The following is a 15,949-nucleotide window of genomic DNA, read 5'->3' on the forward strand; positions in this document are numbered from 1 at the left end:
CTCCTCCTCCTCATCCTCTTCCTTCTCCTCCTCCTTTTCTTATCATCAGTTCTTTTGCATTTTCTCCTCTTCGTCTTCTGCCTAACGTAACCTAACCTAACGTAACGTCTTCAACCTTCTCCCCTCCTCTCTTCCTCCCTCTCCGTCTCGTATCGTCAGTTCAGTTGCATTTTCTCCTTTTCGTTTTCTGCCTAACGTAACCTAACCTAACCTAACGTCTTCAATCTTCTCCCCGCCTCTCTTCCTCCCTCGGTCTCAGTTCAGTTGCATTTTCTCCTCTTCGTTTTCTTCCTAACGTAACCTAACCTAACCCAACGTCTTCAATCTTCTCCCCGCCTCTCTTCCTCCCTCGGCCTCCCTCTTCGTTTTCTTCCTAACGTATCCTAACCTAACTTAACGTCTTCAACCTTTTCCCCTCCTCTCTTCCCTCCTCCGTCTCTTATCATCAGTTGTATTTTCTCCTCTTTGTCTTCTGCCTAACGTAACCTAACCTAACTTGTCTTCAACCTTTTCCCCTCCTCTCTTCCCTCCTCCGTCTCTTATCATCAGTTGTATTTTCTCCTCTTTGTCTTCTGCCTAACGTAACCTAACCTAACTTGTCTTCAACCTTCTCCCCTCCTCTCTTCCCTCCTCCGTCTCTTATCATCAGTTGTATTTTCTCTTCTTTGTCTTCTGGTCTTCAACCTTTCCTCTCCCTCCCTCCTCCGTCTCTTATCATCAGTTGTATTTTATCCTCTTTGTCTTCTGCCTAACGTAACCTAACCTAACTTGTCTTCAACCTTCTCCCCTCCTCTCTTCCCTCCTCCATCTCTTATCATCAGTTCGTATTTTCTTCCTCGTCGTCATTTGCCCAACGTAACCTAACCTAACCTTACCTCTACTACCTTTTTTTTGTTGTTGTTTTTTGTTGTTTTTTTGCGCTCCTCCTCCCCGTCTCTCCCCCTCCGTCTCTTATCGTCAGTCCTGTGGCATTTTCTCCTCCTCTTCGTCTTCTGCCGTCAGTGTTTTTCCTTATTGTTTTCTTGTTGATGTTGTGGTTGTGAACGTTGAGTGTTTCAGAATAATGCGTCGTTCTGTTTTTCTTTACTTTAGTTTGCTTAGTTTCCCTTGCGGTTGTTATGATTAAATTTGTGTGGTTTTCCTTTTTATTATTGTTGAAGGTGGAGTGCAAATTTACAGTTGTGTTCAAGAGAGCAGGTCCAGATGCAGTAGAGACAGTGTAGAGAAAACGCAAGGTAACTCTGATTTGCTCCTCCCCTCCCCTTAAAAAGCAATGCCGTTGACGGAATGAGATAATTAATAGTAGTAGTAGTAGTAGTAGTAGTAGTAATCTTCAAGTGTTGTTTTATAAGGTGATACGATACATAAGATTCCACCCTTTTTTTCGTAAATCATAGAGAAAATAACAACAATGGATTAAGACAAAACAATCAATAACGGTGTATAAATCCAATCAGCTTAACATCGTCGGAAGCATTGAGGTAATAAGGAAGTAATAAAGGAAGTATATTCATGGAAGTTACAGGAAGCGGGAAGCACCTTATGAGGCAAGACAAGGCAGGGCAGTATGGCAGGCTAGGGCAGGGCAGGTAACACTTTATGAGGCGCCGACCTTGCTCCCTCCCGGCGGCCTTCACGTGGCGGCGGGGTGCAGCGTGATAGATCCGTGGCAGGGCGTGGCAGTTCGACTCCCAGTGGTGCCGCGTTACGTCAGGAAGGTCATCCGTTTCTACGCCTGATCTTTTTGATGGTCGTAATAGTCTTCGTCAACAACATGGGTGATTGGTCCTTTTTTTGTCTTGTTTTTATATAACTTTTTACGACTGGGTTTGCAATATGTCAACTTAAATGTAAAACTAAACACTTCAAACTAACTTCATCCGGAAATAATAAGGTAAACTAGCCACATGACTTAATAAATGCTAATACGACGTTTAAAAATCTGGCGTTAGTCCCATCTTCTGTAACATTTTGGGGCTTAAGGGTGTATCACACGGGGCTATTTTTCCTCCAACCTCCAATTAATCGGCGGTACCGCCCACCTCCGGCACTTTTTCCGCCAAGTGTTGGAGCAGATTTGCAGCCCGCAGCTTTCGGGAAGGAATTTGATATGCTGGAGGAAAATTCGAAGTTAAATGACATTCTATGTAAATTGTTGAGGAAACAAAATTGTTTGCCATAGTGATTTTATTTCTTGCATAACTTGCAATAGAATAAGGATCATGAATAAGAAAAAAAGAAGCAAAAACAAAACTTTATAATAGAACAACATAAGCTGTCGTCGACCTGTTAAAATTAACAAACACCAACACTGTGAAAGAGCAGCGACGGCCAGCCAAGGGACCAGAATTATTTGGACAAGAGAAGCTGAGACGAAACTTGTCTGTTCAGCCGCATCCACTGCCTGTCCCTCGCTAGCTTCTAGAGCAGTGGTTCCCAGACTTTTTTACATGACGCCCCTTATTGATTTCTAAGAAATCCTCACGCCCCCCCTTGTATCCAGCTCACGCCCCCCCCCCCCCAGGGGGGCGCGCCCCCCAGTTTGGGAACCACTGCCTGAGTCTAGAGCATGCTCTAGCATAAGTCTAGCTGCTGGCTACCCCAAACTGTTCCCTCCTTGCTAACCACTGCCGCCTCAACACGCGCCTCTTTTTCTTGGCTTTAAGCTCATTGCAGTGAAAATTTAAGTGATGTGGCGACAGTTCTTCTCGAATAAAAGTCCGCCGTCCTAAAGAGGTCGGCCATTGTTGCTGAAGCTGGAGATCAACGTACACACCCACATTTGACCAGGCTTTTGTAGAGGTTGTGTTGGTATTTCCATGGGTAGTTTTATTGGTCTAGTGATAGTTTGACAAGGCTTCTGTACCGTGAACGTGAAAAAATAATCATGGGAACCCGACTAATCTCCTTTGTGGCATTTGGATTCATTATTATTGTTATTGTTATTATTATTATTATTATTATTATTATTATTATTAGTAGTAGTAGTAGTAGTAGTGGTGGTGGTGGTGGTGGTATCAGTATCAGTAGCAGCAGCAGTATTATATTAACAGTAGTTTTAGTAAAGTATTATCTTTTTCACCTTTGCCTGTTGGCCGCGCGGGGCAACAAGACAGTTAAGCTAAGAACCACACATTATAATAACCAGTTTTCACTCACGAATATATATATTTTTCTCCTGAGGTTGGTTTTGCTTCCAAGCTTTTTACGTTCTAAACCTTTTTTATGTATTATTGGTGTCACATAATAATAGATATAACCTGTAAAACTTTCAGTAATACCCCGCCAGTGCGTTGTACCTTATTATTCCCCGTCGCGAGGAGGGCTACAATGTGAATCGTTGTTCGTCTGTCAAATATTTTTTTCTCTGCTTGTCTCGGACGGTTTGTTACCAAAGTATGAAAAAAATAAACGAAGCGTCTTAGTCACCAAACTCATCTGAGAAAATCTTTGGCTAATATCTCAAGCCAATGGACTTAGGGTAAATTACATACGATGAATACTGACAACAATGGCGAATAAATAAATAAAACAGTTGGAATGAATGACTTAGGGCGACCATACTGAAAACCCGCCTGTGTACTAAGGGTAGAGCAGAGGAGCATTGTGAGTCCTTCCTCTGATGACACGGCGCTTCCCGGGGCGTGATCCGGCACCTCTTCGATAAAATGCGATTTTTTTTTTTTCACAACAAAGGAGGCAGCTCAAGGGCACAAAAGCAAGGTCACATTCGGGAGGAGAGGTGATGAAACAAAGTTAAGAGTTGTCCAATACGGCGGCTATATAGTACATGTTGTTTGGATGGAATACGCTATTTGATTAATTAATAGTCACATCCTTAAACAGTTGAATACGATTGTTGACCCGTGTAATTAGATATGTATTGTAATTTTTTTCGTATACCTCAAACAAGTTTATGGATAAGTAAATATTGTAGTGAGTTAGACCCTAGGTACCAAAAAAAAAAAGTATTGTGGTCTACATAAGCTGTGTTCTGAGAGCCGCCAGCAGCGAGTACCCAGCTATTATGCACATACTGTTTTAGCAGTCCTCAGGCATGGCTGTGAACATGAACAAAAAAAGTTAAAGCAGCCCTGCGTCCGTACCCTGCCATTCCTCTCGCTTCATCCTTGCCCCTTAGTCAGTCACCTTAGTCACGGTCAGGCACTTAGTCATCAGGAAGGAATATAAGTAGCTGTTGATATACTGGAACGTTTATCCTATGTGTGTGTGTTGGGGGGGTTGAGGTAAAGGTACTGATTTTGTGCTGACTTGAAACATAGAAATCCTGACTGTATTCATTTACTCGTTAAGGGAAGGAGTCGAGTTCTGGTAAAGGTTTGATTAGGCTTGTAAGTACGAACACAAGATTGATTACTCCAATGACAGGTAAAAAAATAATGTAAGTGAAAAGTAAGTTCTGATAATGTACCGAGAATCATAAAGCTCGAACCTACATTAATTATTCCTTTGGGTGGAGAACAAAGTATTTATCTATAGTAATGTATGAAGGTTATATTGCCTAGGAGTCATAACTTCATAAGATAAGCAGCCCCAGGAACTTAAGTCATGTTTGTTTATTATAATGTTCATGGGAAAGGCAGACATGAGTGATGATATTGCTATTAAAGTAAGCCGTAACTAATGTGTTCGTGTGCCTTGCAAGTTTATATATCCCGGACAACATTAGCTAAGCACCCACAAGAACTTTAGGTTAGGTATTGTTTGTTTGTGAGTGTGTTCATGGAGAAGACAGACATGAGTGATGGTGTTGCTATAAGAGTGAGCAGTAACTAGTGTGTTATTGTGTCGTGCAAGGTTTATATAGCAACATTAGTTTAGCACCCACAAGAACTTACGTATTGTTTTTTTTGTGTGTGTGAGAGTGTTCATGGGAAAGTTAGACGTGGGTAATGGTGTTGCTATAAGAGTGAACCGTAACTCGTGTGTTCTGGTGCCTTGCAAGTTTATATATCCTAGGCTACATTAGCTAAGCACCCACAAGAACTTACGTATTGTTTATTTGTGAGTGTGTTCATGGGAAAGTTAGACGTGGGTGATGGTGTTGGTAATGCAGCCTAACATAATATAGTGAGCCGTCGAGATGTTAAAGCGTTAATAAAAACCAATGTTAGCCCGTAGAACCAGCGTGAGTGTGCAAATCATACAAAGAGGTACCAATACTGGAATCTGTTTTTTGTTTTTTTCTTCTTTTTCTTTTTCCCTGAGTGTCTTCTGTGTCCGTGTGATGAAGCCTTAGTGCAGGAAGCGATTGACTTGGGTATATGGAATGCAGTACTGGTATATATTTATCAGATGTACCTGTTGTATGAGTGACGTGTGTGTGTGTGTGTGTGTGTGTGTGTACAGCAAGTACCACAGAAACCGGCTTCTTACTGGAAAAAAAAAATGCTAACCGAGAAACACATAATTTTTTTTTCTCAATCGTCTAACATTTTGGCAGAGTACAACAGTATTTCAGTAGGATGTAACAGTCTTGAGTAAACTACAAAGATATACAACCCACATTAACAGTTTTTAGCAAATCTAACAATGTTGTAGATATGAGTAACGATCAATCACAAGCAACATAACGTAACAACATGACATAGCATAACATAATATAGGCTAACAGCAGATTAACAGAACAGCAACATGCCATACCATAACATTATAAAACAGCAACTTAACATAATATAACAGCAACATGCCATACCATAACATAATAAAACAGCAACTTAGCATAATATAACAGCAACATGCCATACTATAACATAATAAAACAGCAACTTAGCATAATATAACAGCAACATGCCATACTATAACATAATAAAACAGCAACTTAGCATAATACAACAGCAACATGCCATACTATAACATAATAAAACAGCAACTTAGCATAATATAACAGCAACATGCCATACTATAACGTAATAAAACAGCAACTTAACATAATACAACAGCAGCACAACATGACAGCAACCTAACCTCCCCCGTTTTCTCATAACATTAACATAAGATAACATAATCCTGGCCTCTTGCAGACTTCTTATGTTTTGATGCTCCTATAACGTAATTTAGCATGACAGCACCTAACCTCCACCCCCCGTTTTCTTCCCCGCAGAGAAGGATGAAGTCCCCATCTCCCCGTTCCACGACATCCCCCTCTTCGCCAACGAGGGCAACAAGATCTTCAACATGGTGGTGGAGGTGCCGAGGTGGACCAACGCCAAGATGGAGGTGAGGAGAGGTGGAGGACTGACACACACACACACACACACACACACACACAGAGATAGGAAGATAAAGAAAGGAAGAAAGAAAGAAAGGGAGAAAGAAAGAAAAAATAAAAATAAAAGATGAATAGTAAATAAAATTAGATAAAGAAATAAATAGGTATAAATAAAGGCATAAAATAAGAGTGTAGCAAGAAATGAGAACATAGACGTGAAAAAATACTTACAGAAGAGAAAGATAGACAGGCAGACACAGAGAGAATAAAAGAAAAAGAAACAGAGAAAGAGGTAAAATATGCATACCACCACAATAAAATAAACAACACCAAAAACGAACCAGCAACCAAACCATCCCAACCACACACACTCTTCATTTCATCTTTACTAACAACCAAACCCACTTCACGTCTCTCTTCTCACCCTTTTTCTCAACCCTCTCGCTCCTCCCGTCCCCAGATCGCCACCAAGGACCCGCTCAACCCCATCAAGCAGGACGTGAAGAAGGGGAAGCTGCGGTTCGTGGCCAATGTCTTCCCGCACCACGGCTACATCTGGAACTACGGTGCCATCCCCCAGGTGAGAGAGAGAGAGAGAGAGAGAGAGAGAGAGAGAATGTTATACAGTTACAAGTTAAGTGTGTTCAGACAAAGACATTTATGACCCTAACCAAGTGCTTGAGTCATAAAGTCTTAACACTGCAGGCCTCCACACGGCAGACAGGTGTGTGCTGCAAACAGGTAATGGCCAGCAGGTGAGAGAGAGAGAGAGAGAGAGAGAGAGAGAGAGAGAGAGAGAGAGAGAGAGAGAGAGAGAGAGAGAGAGAGAGAGAGAGAGAGAGAGAGAGAGAGAGAGAGATTTGGAAGTGAAATTAAATTGTTGCATATATGAAGTGATAGAGGAAGAGGTAATAGTTAGTTAGTTAGTTAGTAGTAGTAGTAGTAATAGTAGTGACAGTAGTGTAAGTTTCCCCACCCACCTGCAATGTCATTTTTTTCTTTGTGTCTGGCCTCCTCTGAGTGGCTGCCAGGTGTTCAACTAATGTCTTGTTTCAAAGATTACAGGTTAGGAAATGTCTTGACCAACAACATTCTCATTCTAGTTCACCGTCAGCTGCCGAGGAAAATAGATATTACTTTACCTGTTAATAATCTGGATTCCAATACAATAATGCAATAAAACCCCTTTGAATTAGAAGGTACAGCCATTTCATTAGCACAGAAAAAAAGCAGAAAAGATACAAAAGATGGATTTGGTGAAAGTATGACTGGATGCAGAGAGAGAAGAAAGTGGAAGATGAAAAGGTAGAGAAAGTACATGAATGATAATAATTTAATACTTTTATGAAGGCTGAGAGGAAAAAAATAATTGATTGAAAATAGATAGTAATTGAAAAGGAATAAAGAAATGAATGAAGAAGCAAGGAAGTGAAGAAGAATAGAGGAATGAATGAAGAAGCAAGGGAATGAAAGGATATAAAGGAATGAATGAAGAAGCAAGGGAGTGAAAGGAATATAAGAATGAATGAAGAAGCAAGGGAATGAAAGGATATAAAGGAATGAATGAAGAAGCAAGGGAATGAAAGGGAATAGAGGAATGAATGAAGAAGCAAGGGAATGAAAGGGAATAGAGGAATGAATGAAGAAGCAAGGGAATGAATGAAGAAACAAGGGAATGAAAGGGAATAAAGGAATGAATGAAGAAGCAAGGGAATGAAAGGGAATAAATGAATGAATGAAGAAGCAAGGGAATGAAAGGGAATAAATGAATGAAAGGGAATAGAGGAATGAATGAAGCAGCAAGGGAATAAAGGAATGAAAGGGAATAGAGGAATGAATGAAGCAGCAAGGGAGTGAAAGGGAATAAAGGAATGAAAGGGAATAAAGGAATGAAAGGGAATAGAGGAATGAATGAAGCAGCAAGGGAGTGAAAGGGAATAAAGGAATGAAAGGGAATAGAGGAATGAATGAAGCAGCAAGGGAATAAAGGAATGAATGAAGCAACAAGGGAGTGAAAGAGAATAAAGGAATGAATGAACAAACAATAGAGAAGATGGAATGTATTAAAGAAAGGTCAAGTGAGGAAACAAACAAACAAAAAAAAATCGTTAGTGTGAAAGATAAGAGGGAGGTGACAGGGGTGAAAGGAGAAAACCCAATAATTTATGAGTGACTATTGCCAGTGACCAGTTTAAGTGTCATAATAAGTCCTTACCACAATGAAAAATGTTGAAGAATGTTGGTCAGGGAGGCTTCATTAAAACACTGATCTTATTGGTATTCTCTGCATTTCCTCTTTTTTTTTATGAACCATTTCTAGTAATCTATGATCCTTGTCTAGCTAAATGCATGCAGGTATATACTAGTCATGCCTTGTGTACTGCGTGTAGTCATGTTCTTTTGTGCTTTATTATCCACCAAGAATAACCAAGAGTAAAAGTCGGTAAAAACTTGCCAACCATTGACACATTTATTAAGCAAGAGTGAAAAGTTACTAACCCCACTGATTCATCCTTTCCATGATCCCCCCAAAACCAGAGGCAGCCAGATCGCCCAGCCGGAAGACAAAGCATTAGTGTTCATTTAAAAGACACTATCTCTTTTTTCAGCCTGTGTAGCTCCTTGGACATATTGCTCGTCATCTCTGTACTCATTCCTGTCTTTTTTTTTGCCATCATCATTACTGGCAGATTCTTTTCACACTTCCTGTTCTCTGCTGTTTATTATATTCATCATGATATCCACTAACCTCTCACATGTCTTTTTAATACTACATCTCTTTTTATAGTTGATTTCTCCCCCCTCCCCCTCATCTTGCATATTTCACAAGCTAATTTAAAGTTCATCAAGTTCATCACCCTTGAATTTTCCTGCTCAGCCCACATGTTTTTCACCTCCATGCACCAAGTTTCCTTACAGAATTATTTTTTGTGTACACTTATTTGATTATTGGAGAATAAGAGCTAAAATAGAAAAATATAAATGCAACAAGGAAGGAAGAGAAAATGAGGTAACAAGACTGAGAGCAAAAAAAGAGCAGACAGGCAACTCTGGCAAGGCAGGAAAAGTGAGGAAAACATCCGCAGCATCTCAAGCCGTGCTCCATTTTCTCCCGACAGATCTATAATTAGTGAAATGCATGGGCTAAATCTTCCTATAAAATCTACCCATGAGAGGAGACTTCTAGGAAACACAGAATATTCCAAGCCACACTACATTTTCCACCAAACTGATGCAAAAAAAACAAAAAAAAAAAATAATGCTTACTTGTCCACCATAAGATCTGAAGAGTAAGTAAGAGTATGGAAAACACCCAGAGAATCAGACGAGCTTTCCCTACACAGACCTGGGAGGATCCTGGCCACATGGATGAGTCGACTGGCTGCAAGGGAGACAACGACCCCATTGATGTGTGTGAGATCGGCTACCGAGTGGCCAAGCGAGGCGAGGTCCTGCAAATTAAGGTAAGGGAGAGGGGGGATTGAAGAGTATCTGTGAGGTGAAGGGAACTAGAAATTGAAAGATATGATATTAGAAGACAGTTTGCAGCATGAAAGGGGAAACAATAGGGAAGAAAGAGGCTAGAAGAAGAAAGGTATAATGTTAGGAAACAGTTTGCAGGGTGAAAAGTGAAGAAGAGAGGAGGACACAGTGAAGGGAGAGAAGGAGAAGTGTTTGCAAGTAAGAGACAGATGGGGAAAAAAGTAATGTAATGTGTGAGGGAGAGTTTGTGGCTGAGTGTGAAGAGATAGCAAAGTTTAAAGTAGAGTTTATGAGTGTTAGAGGGAAAAGTAAAAGAAAATATGGTATGTTATGATATGCTGGAAGAAGTCATTTGCAGAGGTAGTACATCAGCAGATTGTTCTATGTGTGTGCATATGAAGAGATTTGTAGGAATGAAAGTGAAGGATAATGTGAATGTTTGGGGAAATTCAAAGGGGGTAAAAGATAATGGAAGAAAGGGGTAAAGTCAGGGTAGGAAAGAGGATGAGACAGTCGAACATGCAAGGGAGTGGCTGACAGCTAAACTGGAAGGCTTAAAAGTGAAAGAAGTGAACTGTTAAGTGTGGGAGGAAGATAAGGGTGGGTGAGGGAGGCAAGCTGAAGTAGTAAGCAAGAAGAGTTGAGTGAGTATTGGGAGAGATTACAGTGATGAGTTGGGAAGGAAGGGGCTGGAGGCTGAGTTATAGACTGGGCTGTGCTTGAGGAAAGAGGAGGAGGATGTTCAAATTCTTGGGGGGTAAGAAGGAGAGTGGTGAAGTAGGAGAGAGGAAAGTATTGGATTGGGAGGAAAGGGACTGGAGGAGGAGAGTTATCAATTGGGTTGTGGTTGAAGAGGAGGAGGATGGAGTCTGGAATCTTGGGGAGTAAGAAGAACTAGATTGGAGGGAGGAGGAGGATGTGATGTGAATTCCTGTGAGGTAAGAAGAGTGGATAGTGAGAGAGAGGAAGGTACTGAATTGGAGGGAAGAGGAAGGTGTGTCTGGAGTCTTGTGAGGTAAGAAGATTGGCTAGTGAGAGAGAGGAAGGTACTGGATTGGAGGGAAGAGGAAGGTGTGTCTGGAGTCTTGTGGGGTAAGATGATTGGCTAGTAAGAGAGAGGAAGGTATTGGATTGGAGGGAAGAGGAAGGTGTGCCTGGAGTCTTGTGGGGTAAGAAGATTGGCTAGTGAGAGAGAGGAAGGTACTGGATTGGAGGGAAGAGGAAGGTGTGTCTGGAGTCTTGTGGGGTAAGAAGATTGGCTAGTGAGAGAGAGGAAGGTACTGGATTGGAGGGAAGAGGAAGGTGTGCCTGGAGTCTTGTGAGGTAAGAAGAGTGGATTGTGAGAGAGAGGAAGGTACTGGATTGGAGGGAAGAGGAAGGTGTGCCTGGAGTCTTGTGAGGTAAGAAGATTGGCTAGTGAGAGAGAGGAAGGTACTGGATTGGAGGGAAGAGGAAGGTGTGCCTGGAGTCTTGTGGGGTAAGAAGATTGGCTAGTAAGAGAGAGGAAGGTACTGGATTGGAGGGAAGAGGAAGGTGTGCCTGGAGTCTTGTGGGGTAAGAAGATTGGCTAGTGAGAGAGAGGAAGGTACTGGATTGGAGGGAAGAGGAAGGTGTGTCTGGAGTCTTGTGAGGTAAGAAGTTTGGCTAGTGAGAGAGAGGAAGGTACTGGATTGGAGGGAAGAGGAAGGTGTGTCTGGAGTCTTGTGAAGTAAGAAGAGTGGACAGTGAGAGAGAGGAAGATACTGGATTGGAGAGTGGATTGTGAGAGAGAGGAAGATACTGGATTGGAGGGAAGAGGAAGGTGTGCCTGGAGTCTTGTGAAGTAAGAAGAGTGGATAGTGAGAGAGAGGAAGGTATTGGATTGGAGGGAAGAGGCAGGTGTGTCTGGAGTCTTGTGAAGTAAGAAGAGTGGATAGTGAGAGAGAGGAAGATACTGGATTGGAGGGAAGAGGAAGGTGTGCCTGGAGTCTTGTGAGGTAAGAAGATTGGCTAGTGAGAGAGAGGAAGGTATTGGATTGGAGGGAAGAGGAAGGTGTGCCTGGAGTCTTGTGAGGTAAGAAGATTGGCTAGTGAGAGAGAGGAAGGTACTGGATTGGAGGGAAGAGGAAGGTGTGCCTGGAGTCTTGTGAGGTAAGAAGATTGGCTAGTGAGAGAGAGGAAGGTATTGGATTGGAGGGAAGAGGAAGGTGTGCCTGGAGTCTTGTGAAGTAAGAAGATTGGCTAGTGAGAGAGAGGAAGGTATTGGATTGGAGGGAAGAGGAAGGTGTGCCTGGAGTCTTGTGAGGTAAGAAGAGTGGATTGTGAGAGAGAGGAAGATACTGGATTGGAGGGAAGAGGAAGGTGTGCCTGGAGTCTTGTGAAGTAAGAAGAGTGGATAGTGAGAGAGAGGAAGATACTGGATTGGAGGGAAGAGGAAGGTGTGCCTGGAGTCTTGTGGGGTAAGATGATTGGCTAGTGAGACAGAGGAAGGTACTGGATTGGAGGGAAGAAGAGGATGTGGTTTGGAGTCTTGGGGGGTCAGGAGGAGAGCTGAGGGTGAGTTGTCATGTGTATGTGAAGTAGTGTCCTCCATTTAATACCAATTTGTTGATCGTGTTTGCTTCAACTTCTTTTTTATCTTCTTTGGTCATGGAATTTGTTGGCTCTCAGCTGTGGGCAGGTTCTTGTTGTTGTGTAAAGTCATCCCTTAAATTGCCTGCACTATATTTTCTGAAGTATTTTTTGTATTGTCTCATGATCTGCTGTAATTTTCAGTGCACATTATTTTATTACAATTTATTATTAATGTTTACATGTAGACTCACCCCACCATGTCATTAAAAATAAGTTTACTAATGATGGATTACTGGTATTAGTAGTACTATTAGGTCCTATAATGATAATTTTGAACTGTTTTTAATCAACTTTAACTAAGGTAACACGAACTTGATGTGTCCCGTGGCAGGTGTTGGGGACCATCGCTCTCATCGACGAGGGGGAGACGGACTGGAAGCTGATCGCCATTGATGTCAACGACCCCTTGGCTCCCCAGCTAAGTGACATCAACGACGTGGAGAAGCACATGCCAGGCTTCCTGAAGGCAACCGTCGAGTGGTTTAGGATTTATAAGATTCCTGACGGCAAGCCAGAGAACCAGTTCGCATTTAACGGAGAGGCCAAGGACAGAGAGTTTGCTCACAGGGTCAGTGCCTTCCAAGCTTGTTTGTGCTCTCAGATTGCTCCGAGCTTTGTTTTTTGTGTTTTGCCTCAGATGCCACAAACTTGTTGGCCGGACACCTTTTTGTTTTAAGTTTGGAATGTTGTTCAGTAATGGCGTGTCCATAGGTGCTTCTCTGCCACAGGTGCTGATTCTGCAAGGTCTTTTGCTTTGCATTTGAAGGGCTTGAGTAATCCATTTTATACAGAGGAGGGAGATGGGCTAAATGTACCAATGTCTTCCATCCAAAAGTATTAAAACATTTTCACCTTGTCTGCATAAATAATCCAGGTTTTTTCTGGTGTTAATCATAATTAGCATACCACCTCCATATTGAAATGTAGTTTGTTGTACATTTCATTGTCATAATACTTTCTGACTGATGATTCATTATCATCGATGCATCTCTCCTGTTTTGTGTAGGAAATGGGAACTAGGAGCTGGTGATTATAAATGACAAGGATGCTTACACAGTGAAATCAGTTAATTAATGAATGCATGCTTTAAGAGTCATAGTGCTACACTATACTCACCCAGTTTGTCCATGAAGGTCTACCAGAATTGAGATGATTTAATTAACTGATTAATGAATACAAAAAAAATCTTCAACAATGTTTTATACTCTCATAGTGTCTACATTAGTGTTTACCAATTAATGAGTTTTTGCTGAAAAAAGGTCACCTGGATGTCTCTGAGTTGTTCCTGCATCCAAAAATAGAGTTCTCACCCTTCATCAGGCGAGGGTGAATTACAACCCGCAGCCTAGCGTGTGCCCCGGATATTACTAGTCCTCTCTGCCTTGACAGGTTATCATGGAGACTCATGAATCATGGCAGCACCTTGTGGAGGGCAAGTCTGATGCTGGTGGGCTGAACACAAGCTGCGTCACTGTGCCTAACGCTTCCAGCAAGCTGTCACAAGCCGAGGCCGAGGAAGTGGTGAGCAAGGCTCCAGAGACAGGCTCTGGCCAGCCTATCGACCCCAAAGGTAAATTGCTCGGCGCCAGGACTTTTTTTTATTGTCAAAGCTGTTCTAGTATACTTGTCTTGTTTTCTTGCTTTTTGTTTTTTTATCATCTCACTGCTCCTCTTCTCTCCTCCTCTCTCTCTCTCTCTCTCATGTCCCTCACCCTCACACTCTGGAGTGGTAGGTTGCCAGCCCCACAAAAGCCCTCCACTCCCTCTGCCCACTGCACTTAATGGAATGAGTTAGACAGGTTTATGTTAATTAATGGTTCCTACATTCAGCATATTTTAAGGTTCAGGTAACGTATAAGTGGCTGTCTCATGGCATTTGACAATCGAATGTGAACTCTGACTTTTGAGTTTGCCACACATCTGAATCTCTCTGCTCTTCTCCATCCTCCCCCACCCATCTACCCACCCACCCACCCCCCTTCCCTAAATGCTACTGGAAACTGGCTTCTGCGATGATATGTAATAATTGGTTGATTGAGGTAGATGTTAAGTTCAAGGCTGTAGCTAGACTTAAAGTACCATTACACCCCCATCCTGCTCCTGCATGCTTGGGGAAAGTTAAACTAGACTTGCTTGTGGTGCTAAGGTGTAAAAAAATTCCTTAGTTTTTACTGGTGTCATTATGAACCTTTACAGCTTAGAGCTTCAGTTTGGATATTATTTGTATAGTGTTATCATTAATTTGTAACTTAAAATTAACACACCTTACACTCTTATACCACTGTAAGTTCTTTATCATAAAGAGTGGCAGATTAGAAAGACAAGTCTAATGCAGGTAATATCCAGTCACATTTTAGGGATTCACACACAAGAAACTGCTATAGATTGTGTCAACTATTTCCTTCTCTTCATCAATCACGTCTTCATATCCTCCTATCCCGGCACCAAAGCCATTGATCCCACCCTCAGCAGCCCCCTTACCCAGCACCCCCACCCCAGCCTTGCCCTGCCCCCTCACCCACCACCCCCTCCAGCCCTGCCCCTGAACAAGTCCTGCCCTTGCCCACCAACTTGCTGCTTGTTCACCAGGTCCTACACTTACCCTCACCCTTTCTCCAGTAATTTTTTGTTATTGATTAATTTCAGGAATATTGTTAGTCATTCATCAATTAAAAGTCATTGAGTTGCCAGTTCAAAGGTACATTTGGGTGTCTTTTAAAGTGTAACATTCACAGACATAAATTGCATGTTGGTGTTAGTAATTTCTCCGTGCAATCCATGATGTGTGTTGTTTCCTTGTCATAGCATCATACACCTTTTCAGAGTGAAAGTGAAACATGCAAACAGCTGCCTTGTACAGGCCTACTGGCCTCTTGCAGACTCCTACGTTCTTATGTTCTTATATCTATGGTGTTTCATAAAGTAAATGAATGGATATAAATATTTTGTATTGTGTAATGCCTTTGCTTTGCTGATGAATTACCAAGGCAAAGCATAAGCTGTTTGTACATTGTGCTGAGTCAGTCTCTTCCGGATGCCCCATGAGCCGGCGCGTCTGGCTCCCTTTGTGCGCATCTTCAGTTGTCCACTCAGCAATGAATGGCTTAAGAGGATTAGCATAATATTTGAATTTTTCTTCTTTTCAGTTGACCTGTGGCATTATGTTGCACTCAAGTGACTGTATTACACACCTAAGCCTCATCTGTGACTTCAGACAGCCCGGCATGTTGAAATCCCTCTTATTGCACGGAATAAAGTAAGACATGTAGAAAATACAATCTGGAATCAGTTTGTATTTGATGAAGAAACATTTTAATGTGTCCGACTTGGAATCTTATTTTATTTCAGTCGTAATTACTTACTCAATAGTTAGGGTAAATTGTTATTATTTATGTATTTATTTAGCATGGCTGGTATGAGGCTGTTGTTGATATGTTAAAAACCTCAGTGGCATCAAACAAAAATGTTAAGAATACTCACATTTTTCTTCCCCCTCACTGCCTTGGTGTACCACAACCACAGGAAGTCTGATTCCCAACTGTTGTTGATGTTTTAAAAGTATTGTGGCAAAGTTAATGTTAAACTGCAAAGCATAAACCTGTTCTTCACAGAGCAAGGTAA

At 41.8% G+C, this 15,949-nt stretch overlaps 1 protein-coding gene across 1 annotated transcript in view; it reads left to right on the top strand.

Moving 5' to 3' along the window:
* Positions 1–15,803, top strand: part of LOC126998021 (inorganic pyrophosphatase-like) — a 20,716-nt gene extending 4,913 nt beyond the window's left edge. The window contains exons 2-7 of the mRNA XM_050859305.1: positions 6,125–6,240; positions 6,693–6,812; positions 9,577–9,696; positions 12,660–12,896; positions 13,718–13,898; positions 15,475–15,803. Coding sequence (XP_050715262.1) covers positions 6,125–6,240; positions 6,693–6,812; positions 9,577–9,696; positions 12,660–12,896; positions 13,718–13,898; positions 15,475–15,506 — 806 coding nt within the window. The 3' untranslated portion in view covers positions 15,507–15,803. The remainder of the gene's footprint in view (positions 1–6,124; positions 6,241–6,692; positions 6,813–9,576; positions 9,697–12,659; positions 12,897–13,717; positions 13,899–15,474) is intronic.
* The last annotated feature ends 146 nt before the right edge of the window (positions 15,804–15,949 follow it).

This window comes from Eriocheir sinensis, chromosome 13 (assembly GCF_024679095.1).
Source record: "Eriocheir sinensis breed Jianghai 21 chromosome 13, ASM2467909v1, whole genome shotgun sequence".
In the NCBI taxonomy this organism is placed as follows: domain Eukaryota; kingdom Metazoa; phylum Arthropoda; class Malacostraca; order Decapoda; family Varunidae; genus Eriocheir; species Eriocheir sinensis.